This window comes from Asterias amurensis, chromosome 9 (assembly GCF_032118995.1).
Source record: "Asterias amurensis chromosome 9, ASM3211899v1".
NCBI lineage: Eukaryota > Metazoa > Echinodermata > Asteroidea > Forcipulatida > Asteriidae > Asterias > Asterias amurensis.
This window is the reverse complement of record NC_092656.1, coordinates 2,355,780-2,368,843: the sequence shown is the minus strand read 5'-3', so window position 1 is coordinate 2,368,843 and position 13,064 is coordinate 2,355,780. Positions and strand designations below refer to the sequence as shown.

Genomic DNA, 13,064 nt, shown 5'->3' with positions numbered 1-13,064 from the left:
CGGTGCCCTTTCAAAAAAGAAGCATACAAACCTGCTTATCTATTGGAAAACGAGACCATCCACAAAGCTCAATTAGACATTGGAGCCCCTCTTGAAGAGTTACTCAACACCAAACGAGAATGCATTTATAACAACATTTGACACTTAATACATTTGCAACTAAACAACTTCTCTAGTTGCGATCGCTCTATAATTGCAATTCCAAGTTTCGCTCACTAATGTTTCAACTTAACTTACACACAACACTTTACTTGAAACATTAGCGCAAGGATTTCAGCTCCTTGCCCCGAAGGCTTGTGAAATGCAAATTATGCTCACAATAATCCCTTTTCTACACCTGGTTGGATTTGTCTAGACAATTACAAAACAATGTAGTGAGAAAAATCCCCCCCCCAAAAAAAAATAAATAAATAAATAAATAAAAAAAATCCAAATAACTGAATATTTATAATTGAGTATGTGGATGATTTGTGACAGCAGTGCTTCACAGTTTATGACAAGGGTAATATGAGTCATGTCAAACGCTTAATACCAAATAAAATAAAGACTGGATACCCAGTCTGGTGTAAATCACTGCGAAGGAGCTGTTTTAGAGACTTGTTTTTTTATAGCTTTGATCTGAAGCGCTGAAGTTTTTTTGAAAGACTCTAGCTGTTGACAAATGGCATCCAGCGAAATACAAAATTCAGGCATCCCCTGATTTTTTTTTAAAATTGTGCCTACCCACCCCCCCCCCCTCCGAAAAAAAAAACGACAAAAATGCATTTCTGTATCAAAAACCAAAATGTAGTGAATGATCTAAGAGTAAGATCGATCATGACCGGGATTGCTACCGTTACATGGGCTCCCTGTAGCGATCCCCCAAAAATGCATGGCACCCCCCCCCCCCCCACTGACAAACCAATTCCCCTTAGAACCCCCCCCACTGACTTATAGCAAAGCCCCCCTGTGCCCCCCCTCCCCCCCCCCCCCCCCAAACTGGAAAAGTCCTAGCTAGTGCTACGCCGCTCAGCTGTAAAATACAGTCCTGGAAGAAGCTTTTCAGAAATTGATTCTGCCTACATACAACTTGTATTTTAAGAAAGAGCTGCCAGGACTGTCTAGAAGCAAGTCACTGACTGCTTACATTAATGTTTAAAATAGGTCTATGCCTTGAAGCCATGTTTCGACATTTAAATTGGCTTTTTTACTTTTCTTTTACAGGCTGAAAATAGATTTCGCTTTGAAGATTAGATTTAAGAACTCTTACAACATATTGTCTCTAGTTATCTTACTTAGCTTCTTCTCTTTTTCATCCTTCACATTTGTGAATTTGTACTTGTTGTTTTACACTCTTGTTCGTCCTAGCTCGTTACGTATCGTTTTTCTTTGCTTGTTTGTCCTGTCGTCACTTAAAGGCAGTGGACACTATTGGTAATTACTCAAAAGCATAAAACCTCACTCGGTAATGGGTAATGGGGAGAGGTTGATAATATAAAACATTGTGAGAAATGGCTCCCTCTGAAGTAACGTAATTTTCAAGACAGAAGTAATTTTCCACGATTTTGATTTTGAGACCTCAGATTTAGAATTTGAGGTCACGAAATCAAGCATCTGAAAGCACACAACTTCGTGTAACAAGGGTGTTTTTTCATTCATTATTATATCGCAACTTGGACGACCAATTGAGCTCAAAAATGCATATGTTGAGATAATGTACACCAAGCGAGAAGACTGTCTTTGACCAATACCAATAGTGTCCAGGGTCTTTTAAGTTGTAATATAAAATTCCAGCATTTTGTTCATAAGGCATTTCTATACAAGACTTAGTCTTTGAATATATGCCTCCATTTTTGCCAAAATTGTTGGCTGGACATGCCAAAATAACCAGCATCTTCTTACAGGGAGAATGCACCGAGGGACAAAATCACAAAGTGCATACTCCCAGACTTGCGTCAAACAATTTCTCTAAAATCCCAGACACTGATAAGAAAATCTCTAAGGATCAGACTCTCAGACATCTTAATGTCTCACAATCCCTCCCTTCCTTTTCACGAGGTAGGATTGGTCGCTTGCTCTTTGGCCAGAGCTGCCAGCCTCAATTTAACATTTCTGGTAAGCAAAAGTATAAAAATGTGCTTACCAGACAAAGTCACTCATTAGGATTTTGGCCAACCAAACCGTTTTACTCAATTCTTTATATTTATAGCTGGTTGTCTACTCCTATTTTGCTAACTACACGTACTCTCACTTTTTTAAGAGGCATGATTGAATGGTCCCTTTGCTCTATGGTTGGTCAGAGCGGACACCCTCAATTTAACATCCTGGTAAGCAGAAGTATCCACAAAAAAATGCTTATCGGAAAATCGCTAAGCAGAAATTACTCCATCCAGTTGATCCCTAGCTCTATGGTTGGTCAGACCAGCTTTCAAAGGATTTTAAGGATTTTCGCTAAACAAATCTTTTACCCAATACTTTGGCTGGTTGTCTACATGTACCTTTTTGCCAAGTCAAAGTACTTTGTCTATAGCATGGCACAATGCAAAGCAGCTTGTTGGAATTAGCCATTTTTTTTTCAGTGGTCTGGGTCTCCGGCCGGCCTGAATGTGGTGTAAGTGAAGATAAGACAATGTCTGACCACCACCCTTCCTGTGCTACTTGAATGGGTGCTTTTGATGTCTGCGTTTACAACAGTGGTAACACAGGGGACAGTATTGTGATCTTTACACTAATAAGATTATGAATTGATGCAAAAGAAAACGAAAGAGTTATTCTCGGTTGCTAAATCTGAATCCCCACCACCGCCCAACACAAGAAAAAACAATTTGCAACACTTACAAAAAAAGTGCTGAGGTGGGTCTAGTAATCTCAGTGAACTGGGTCAAATTTCATGGCTCTGCTTAGCATACGCGAAAAATCAGCGCTTACCGAGCTGGAATTTCAGTGCTTACCTCAAGCGTATTTCACGGGTAAGAGAAGGGAATTTTGCTTGTGCACATGTTAATGATGGCACTAGGCATTCTTCGCTTGCACAGCTAGAACAAAAACTCAGTGCTTGCCTTTTTGTAAGAGAAGACTGGCGATTGAAAGCACAGACTTTGGCGGTAAGCAGAGCCTTGAATTTTGGCGGTGATAAAAATATACTGCTGTGCACTCATAACACAAAGTAGGGGAGATTTATAATTACCCTTGGGGTTAAATTTACAGCCTGTAAACACCTACGGATGTTGATACTTTTTATACCATTAGCAGATGTGTTTAGCTAATTAGATAATCATAATTAAGACTGTTGATTTACTTTTGAATTAAAGGAATGTTAAACATTTTCTTTTTTTAAATTGATTATACTTTTGGGGGGTTCGAATTCCGTTCAGGATTCCTGTGTCCTTAGGCCAATTTTTTTTTCTCATCAACCCAATAACCTTTTTGCGATTTAAAAGTCAACAACAAACAACTAACTAACGAACTGACTAAATAAATGCAGAAAAAAAGAACACACACAATAATATTGCCTCTCCACCCATTGGAAATTCAATACCAACGGGTCCCTTCCCCCCCCCCCACTTCATTAAATGATTCATCAAGCCCATCGCATCTGAACTGTATGATGATACCATAACTTGATATGCGTAAATGGAATTCGATAAAATTCCTTCAATTTTTCATTCAGAGTTGGCACCACAGACAACAAGAGCCCGTTGCACTCCAGTGACAAATACAATTTGTTTTGAAGGGGTGAGTCACATTCTGCCCAGATGAGATGTCGGAGAGAGACTCACTCTTCTCTACGAAGGGTCTTGAAAAAAAAAAAATATAAAAAAGACCTTCTATCCGAAGGTTCCAATCTAGTGGCAGCTGTATTATTATCAATGATTCATAGACTTAATTTTCCCTTTTGACGCATGATGTGTGTCGTCTAATGACTAATATCTCTCTGGGAACATTAAAGTGTGGATCCTGCGTCACGCGCATTATAAGGAGACCCTCGTCGTGCAGTCACCACGCTCCTTGAATGATTATCGCAGGCATTGACTTAAGTGCCTGACTAATTTGGCTTTTGGATTGTCTATTTATTTGTATTGAGTGCTGACGGGGGAATTCACACAATCCCCTAATAAATTCTAAAATACACAAATTATTACAAGCGTTACTACATAGTGTTCACTACATGTAGCTTGTTGGATAAAGGCAATAAATAAAGTGTTGTTTGTACTAACAATAAAGCACTAGGTATATAAATAAAACGATGTAATACAACGCTGGAACGGTTTTGTAAAGGGCGACAATGTTTAAACATTGGTTTTTCTTTCTTTTTCTCTCTCTGTAAAAGGAGATTGGGTTGATTTTACAACACCTGAGGGAAAACCCATAGTAGCAGTGCTACATGGCGCACACACACATTTACTGAGGAAATAGATTGTTTACTTAACATCAGAACCGAGTAAACTGCCAGTCGATAATGTAATTTGCAATATTAGTTCCATGCTAATAATCCAAGTGAGACAGAGTTGTTCTGCAATTTGGTTGATTTCGTATCAGCTTTTGATAATAATAATAACAACAATAACAAAATTTCAACCCTTCATGTTTTTTTCACTGACTAGCCAGGGGACCAGTTTTTTCGTTAGTCATAATTATTTTTAAATAATATATTTTTTAAAGAACAAGTTCGTATTTCGTTTTCATTTATGTGAAAAGTACTTTAATATACATCAGGTAATGGAGAGGTTCAACTTTCAAAAATTCGATACTCATGCTAAAACGATGACACTTATAAAAATGGTGGCAGATGTTAGTTTGCAGTTTATTATTACTAGAGAATAACACAGTTGTTTTTCATTTTAATTTGATATTTTAATCACTTCCTGTTACCAACCATTTATTGCTGTTGGTTGGAGATATTAAAAAAATGAAATAAATAAAAAATAAATAAATACAATAAAAGTCTTGTTTGAGCTTCAAAGATAAAAACCAAACAACATACAGGTTCATCTGAAGGGCAACGTTGTGAACTAACACAGTTCATGGTCGTGGGTTTCCCGTTTATAGCGAGTTTTACATGTACTACTACTATGCATTTTACATGATAATAAATGCCAGAGTATAACGCACCACATACAGGATTAATGTTGTGAGCTTAGCTGAAACAGCTATGTGCGGGTACTGTCTGAGTACAAGTTCAATGGTAATACAGACACTCTTTAAAATAACCTGTTAATTAATTTAAAGGGTTTCGATGCTTTTTGTAGCTCAAGTTTTTGGCCATGACACAAATCCCCACTCAGTGTTAATGAAGATGTTTGTAATAAAATTTACTGAAGAAGTTTCAGCTTCATTTAGTCATCAAGTTGTTGAGACAAAAGTGAAAATCACAGAGCAATATTTTCAGGAGAGTCGCGTAAATCCATTGTACATAGTACTATGCTGAAGTTATTTTCTTGAAATTGTTAATCTTATTTCTCAAAAACTACCTATTTTTAAATGGCAAGTAATATTCTAAGGCAAGTTTTTTACTATCAGTACCTTTTAACCGTGTAAGTTTGATAATATTTAAAAGTTTGTGTTTTGTGTCGTACAAAAAGTACCCAAAACCTTTTCAAAATAAAATTGCAAGTTCACCCCAAACAAGACTAAAAACACTCTTGGTAAGGGGCTACAGCTTCAGATGAAAATAACACAGGGGAGCTGATATTAGAAATTTATATTCCTCTCAAATCAGTCTAGATTGTAGAACAGAATGAAACATGCACTGGGCAAGAAAGAATTCCATTTAGAATGGCATTTCCAAGCATGTTCGCCTTAAATTCATGAATTTATGAATAAATCATGAATACAATTTCTCTTTCAGTGTTGGTACAGGTGCAGTGTAAACCTTCTTTGTGAGATCTTAGCAGTGTCAGAAAACCAGAGCCATGAAAGCACATCTGCACAAACACCAAGACAGTCCGCATGAATTGGTGATTTTCTTGAAAAAGAAGCGATAGAGTAAGGTTTGCGGTAACACCATGTAATCATAATCTCTAATTGAGTTGGGGTGGTTCTGAAAAGAATCGTAGGTTTCAACTTGACGTTTCGGTCAGTATGCTCTGATCGTCTTCTGGAGAAAGCTGCACTCCGATGCTGCATGCTGCTTATAGTCTTAAGAAGCATTATTGTAGTCTGGCATATATTGCGTTTCACCAATCATTGCGTTTGACGCCTCAGTAGGAAGTTTAAACCTCAAGTGAAATCTTAGAGATTACATTAAGTACCTGGGCTTTGTATATTTCAAGACAATCTCCAGAAGAACCCAGACATATTCTCACAAGATAGCAAGTATCAACTTCCCTGTCCTTTTTGTTGGTACATTTTCCCTTTTGTGAACATCTGGAGGAAGATCATATCTTGGGGGGGGGGGGGAGGGGCAGAGCTGTCTCTTTAAAGAGGTGTGACATAGAGTGACCAGTTTCTTTGGTCACGTGTGGTTGTTTGGCGACTTGCAATCTAGTCTGGCTTCCAATGTGTGTAGTACACGTGCATGTTTTTGGACCGAAAATGGCTTGAAATTGCAAGTTGTCTCAGCTTTTCCAAATGTGGCTCTGGGTGTGTGTGTGTGGGGGGATGCACTTTGAATTGTTAGAATTTTTCAGTACGGAGCATAGTGTTAAGTCTAGACAGGTGTGTCTTTCTTTCAGTCGTCTTACTTCAGTATTAGGTGCTATGATTTTTGTGTACATGGTAACCAATCTGGCAGCAAAATTTTGTAATCTTTGAGAGGAGCAATGTGAGAGTTTGGGAGACCTGCAAATAATCCATTGCAGTAGTCCAGGGCCCACTTTCATAGAGCTGCTAAGCACCACAATTTGCTTAGCATGAAATTTGTTGTGTTATGTAAACAGGATTACCAACCAAGTTTTTATTTGTTGCATATTGCTTGTTACTGGTATTCAGCTGTTGTTTGTTTATCCTGAAAATCACGTGGAAATTTAATTGGTAATCCTGTTTTTATCAAGGAAGAAATTTTATGCTTAGCAAATTGTTGTGCTTAGCAGCTCTATGAAATTGGGCCCTGATGAGAGGAAACAAAAGCATGTACAATGCACTCAGTGGCTGTCTTATCTACACACTTTCTAATCTTACAAATATTTCAAGGTAAAAAACTGCCACAAGCGAGGCAAACGCCTTGACAGCATCTCACAAGACATTGATTCGCAAAAGAATCCTAGTCATTTCAGTGGGCCTTAATTATTGACAGGGAAAACACTACCATGTAGCTAGTATCATACCATGGAGGTACATGTAGTATACCCATGGCCATAACCCAAGCTGCACTAATGCAGACGTGTTACTTCAATTAGACGATGCCACTTGTATTGTCAACAAACGATTTACTTCCAAACACTTGCTCGATCAAAAATATCTCTGCCATTTTGCACATGATGACCTTCTCTTAGAATGGGGACAAAATCAAGAATGAAATTAAACAAAAAAATGAATGAGTGGCGATGTTAAATTATTGCTCGATAGATTTATCTTTTTGTTTCAAAAGTCCACGTTTGCTTAAAAACGCTAGTAGACACCAGTGACCTGTCTTGCACCCATTGTACATTCCTTTACGACTAGGGTCAAATTTTTATAGAGTTGATTTAAAGTATCGATAGAAAACTTTCTGCTAAGCAATAATTAGTAGGATACCAGTCACAAATGGTATGTAACATGGTATTTTGGCTGGTAACGCCATTTTGGTAAGCATAATTATGTTGCACTTTAAAGGCAGTGGACACTATTGGTAATTAATCAAAATAATTATAATCATAACACCTTTCTTGATTACGAGTAATGGGGAGAGGTTGATAGTATAAAACATTGTGATATAAGCTCCCTCTGAAGTGATGCAGTTTTCGAGAAGGTAGTAATTTTCCACAAATTTGATTTCAAGACCTCAGATTTGGAATTTGAGGTCTCGAAATCAAGCATCTGAAAGCACACAACTTCATGTTGTGACAATGGTGTTTTTTCTTTCATAGTTATATCGAACTTCGACGACCGATAAAGCTCAAATTTTCACAGGTTTGTTATTTTATGCATTATGTTGAGATACACCAACTGTGAACTTTGACAATTAACAATAGTGTCCACTGCCTTTAATAGCTTTTAAAGCAACCCTATTAAACTGGACTCCGAAAATTGATCCAGAAAAAAACCCACGAACTCATACACAAAAGAAACCTTTTAACCCAAAACCAAAGCTCAGTATACATTCTCATGATGTAAGAACCTCAAAGTTCTTTGAACTGTCTTACATGTATTTGACACTCAGCCAATTTTCCCACTTAAAAGGATATTCATACAAATTAGTGTCAGTTCCTCTATCATGTTAAACAGACCGCCACATTGTCTTGTGTAGAGTCGAGGAACATGATAATTAAACCTCACACTGCGAGCCTGTACATGTACAGTACTACGCCAAATCTTGTAATTAGTTGATTCTGTTAATTACTTCTCCTGCAAGCCTATGAGCCCAGATCAATTACATAGTCTATTGTACACGAAGTACTTGTACGATTACTTAATAATCTTGCTACAGTATTGTGGGGCAGTATCAGCTCGCTGAGGCAAAACAAAACTGAGAGTATGGAATGGGTAATCGGCACACAATAGAATATGCCTTTTGAAAATTGAAAGTTCAAGTAATGAAAAGCAAAATATTCAAGGGCCATTTATCTGATGCTGAATACACGTGCAAAGTGTATGATAATATTTTTCTTTAAACAAACTTTAATCCTCAATTTTGTTTGGTCGATTCCATGGCAATATGTGATATTAAACCATATTGCACGGTCCATATCACATCCTGCGTAGTGTGCTGTTTTAACTCCACGTATTGCACTATTTTGAGCTGCACGCCAAATTTACTTGAAGATAAATATTTGTTATCACATGCCACTCCTTGAGTGCAGGAAAAATATACACATAGTATGTCTGTGTCCAATACCCGACTTCGGCAGGACACAAAAATAACCAAATATTTGTCACAAAGGTTTTTTATATCAAGTTCTGTCTGTGGTTTTTATGGCCTTATTTTGATATTCGTAAGACTTTGTATGAAATAAAAAACTCAAAAAGATTCTTCTTTTCCAAACAGCACATAGCTTTAAATCATCTGGACAGTGCTGACACTACCACATAATATGTTACACATGTTAAGGGAAAAAAAAGGAATAAGTTTAAAATAGTCAGGGTTCTTGATGCGATTAACCCTACTTAAAGACCAGGGTTAACCCCAGGTTCCAGCCGTGTGGTGATCTCCATGGAATGCCAGACACTCATTCTGATCATTCGATCTATGCCCGTAGTATATCTGTCAGCTCAGACAGTCTGACCAGAACAGTTGCGCTGCTCAAGATTTTTTTTCCTCTTTTCAATCTCCCGAAAAACCTCTGCTGGGAGATCTTCCAAATGCCTGATTGGAGTACGCCAAAGAGCAGAAGGATCATTGGGAGCCAGTGAAGGAAAGGATCTGAATGAATTATGAAAATGTGGGATGTAACCCCGGGTGCCTGGGGTAGTGTACTGTACAAATATGCTATGCTACGTCACACTTGTCTGAAATGAACAGCATCGTGGTATCTTGCAGTGAGGATAATTAATGCAGGACAAGGGTGGCTGACTGCTGACTGTACAGTATGCAAACTGCACACATGGCCAGATTCAGGCTGTGAGGACCATCTTTTGTTACGAAGATGCAATTAAGATTAGAATATTGAAGGTTAAATTGAAGGTGAAATTCTAAGTAAACCTAACAGAAAGATGAATATGTAGGTGCTGAATTTATAGTGAGACTACTCATAACATTGTCAAGGATGATTATTTGATGGTGTGCATTTTTTTCACTGCAAAAATTGCAATGATTTTTTTGGTGTGAAATACGATTACAGTCAGCTTCAGAAGTACTTGTAGTTGTAGCTGTGCACAATTCAATTCAATTCAATTCAATATTTTATTACCTAGCCATGTTCCAAAACTTACAAAGTACATCAAATTCCTATCCGGTGTGAAAATTGTAGGCCCCTCTATAAAAAAATATAATACATAAAACCACACCCATAATCTAATTGGGTACACATTTTTTTGTAATGTCCATGTTTATGAAATGAACATTAGTTTGAGAACCACTAAAGTAGCAGTCATCTCAAATACCAATTGCTGTGTCAATAATGAATGAAAGGATGAGTTTTCTGGGATAATACACAAGATCTGCAAAGTGTCACTCAAAATTTTATGTTGTTCAATTATTGTCTTTGTTACAAAGAGTGTATGATTTTCGCTGTGCAATGGCCAGAGCATACGGGGGTGCGATACGACTCCTACTTTTACAATAACAAATCAGACATATTTAATGAACAAAAAACTATAAAGATGATCTCTGTGCTATTTTGTGGAAGGTCAAAGGGGCTGGAGCTTCGGTAACATAAGAAATTCCAGTAAAACATCATATGACATACATGTATCAACTGAATGAATGCTTCATCTCCCTCATTTGAAGCTCATTACAAATGCATCCTGATCACAATTTCTCTGCAATAATTCTCCAAATAATAACTTTGTTCTTGTTCTTTTTGAAAAAAAAAAACCCCAAAACACACTAACATTACATTTCAGACACCCCCTGCTCTAACATAATTAATAAAGTACATAGCAGTTCAGGGCAGACTACGAAATGACACAATTAATTGGCCTCAAATATTTGATAACGCTTTTAGTTGTGGCCCAGCCGACAAATCAAGTTGGATAAGTGGATTACCACAGCAGTTGAGACTGTCAAATATGATTACATGCTTGCTGCACAGTGGAGATGCCAGACTGTGTGTAGGGTTAACTGTATTTATGAACCTACACTAAAATCAATCCCATCATTTGGCTGGATGGTTCTTGCCAACAGAGGGCGCTATACTCAAATAGTGGTCTGCCACAAAAAAAACCTTGGTTGTTTGCCTATTGGGGAATGATTGGACAGCAACAGTTTTAAAATCTGAAACTTTGTTCATACAAGGACAAAGCAGTTTTTCCTTGGTACAGTGCACCTTTATTACAGACAATGGACACTACTGATAATTGTCAAAGACCAGTCTTCTCACTTGGTGTATCTCAACATATGCACCAAATAACAAACCTGTGAAAATTTGAGCTCAATTGGTCGTCGAACTTGCGAGATAATGATGAAAGAAAAAACACCCTTGTCACACGAAGTTGTGTATGTTTAGATGGTTGATTTCGAAACCTCAAGTTCTAAATCTGAAGTCTGGAAATCAAATTCATGGAAAATTACTTCTTTCTCGAAAACTATGGCACTTCAGAGGGAGCCGTTTCTCACGATGTTTTATACCATCAACCTCTCCCCATTACTCGTCACCAAGAAAGGTTTTATGCTAATAATTATTTTGAGAAATTACCAATAGTGTCCACTGCCTTTAAGGGAATTTAAAATTCTACTGATTATTTCCAAGGGCATCAAGGCAGTGACCATGGCCGATGAAGCCAATTTGAGCCTTGTGTATTGGGGCAACTAGGCTCCAATTTGAAGACAAATCTTCACAAGACAACAGGTCTTGTACATGAAGCTCAACATTTCCAAACACGAGACCGAAGGACGTCTTTCTCTTTCTGAACTATTCAAGGAGGTTTGAACTTGACAATCTCAAATACTAATTCAGCAATCTTAACAAATGCGTGTTGGAAAAACACTGGACTGTCATACTTTCTTTTACAGTTGTTAAATCACTGGCCCTATTTGAGAATGACTGGACCTGGGTTGGTAGTGGGTACTTTTTAGTCACGATTATCCAAAGTTTTCAATTAGCCATACAAGCAACTGTGCACATTGCATACAGTTGTGGCGTGTCATGGCAAAGCGGTTAAGAGCACCGGATTCAATCTCTGGTGTTTTATCAGCAGAGTGTGGGTTCGAGTCCCGGTCGTGACACTTGCTACGTAAAATTGGGGAGGTAGTGCTTTCTGCTGTACCAGCCAGGCTTCTGATGGATTATACCCAAGCATACATCCATATGGACTGTAAAAGGGGTAACCCTGTTTCAGCCCTAGGAGTAGGTGGCAACGGCCTCTGGAAAAAAATAATTGTAGCCCATACCTTGAAGTGGCCTTCAGGCCTTGTGTGTCTGGCAACTTACATAAAAAAAAAATACAATGTGAACGTTAGCACAAACCTTGTACAGAACCCAATATCAAACAGCTACTTCACCACAACAAGTAGCTAAGCACAACAAAATTATGCTTGCCAAAATAAGGTTACCTGCCAGACTACCATAGTCACATGTACAGTTTGTGGCTGGTATCCTGCTCATTTCTGCTAAGCAAAACAAATTGATCAATATTTTCTAAAAATGGGTCTAGGTCGCCTCCCAACTGCTCTACCCCCTTATCCAACCCTCCCCCACTCCTCCCCACCTACCCCAAGAAAAAGAAAGTGGAACTAAACTAACACGGATTACTTACCTGTGAGCCTGTCTGGCCTGTGATTGGCTGCGTACTAACGTGAAGACTTGAGGCTATACTCTGTACTAAACTGTCATCTGTCATGTCTGGCCCAACACCTGGAAAATATTGAGAACAAAACACCACATCTGGTTATCAATCAACTTACATGAAATGTTATGACAAACTCGAACCTCCAAGTTGACTTCCACAGGAAGCTATTGATTATTATTCTTTCCGTCAAAGTACATAAACATAAAGTGTTCCAGGTATTGTGTGGCCTATCCCATTAGCAGAGAAGGTGAGCGATTTATCACGGGTGATGAGATCGGGTATACTGGGACGAAAGGAGCAAGCTGAGGGATTCATATTTACGATGACAACCACAGGCCTGGTACTTCATGGAGGCAATGGAGGTAGTTACCCTGGTTATTGCCTTGGTGCCCCTTGAAATGTTCCCATCTAAAATTTACAACTTGGTGCCCTTGCCCTTTTAAAACCGGAGCATCTGGCCAGCAACCCTCTCAAGCCCTGCATAAAACACACAAAGTTGGTGACCTCTATTTACAAAAAAGAGTGACCTTGTACATTCCAGGTTCTTTCTAGCAGGCAAG

The 13,064-nt window shown here is 38.2% G+C and overlaps 1 protein-coding gene across 5 annotated transcripts in view; it reads right to left on the bottom strand.

The window, feature by feature from the left end:
• LOC139941314 (methyl-CpG-binding domain protein 2-like) overlaps positions 1-13,064 on the bottom strand; it is a 65,742-nt gene that overhangs the window by 47,890 nt on the left and 4,788 nt on the right. For all 5 annotated transcript variants that reach the window (XM_071937741.1, XM_071937740.1, XM_071937742.1 and 2 more), the window contains exon 5: positions 12,472-12,569. In XM_071937741.1, coding sequence (XP_071793842.1) covers positions 12,472-12,569 — 98 coding nt within the window. The remainder of the gene's footprint in view (positions 1-12,471; positions 12,570-13,064) is intronic.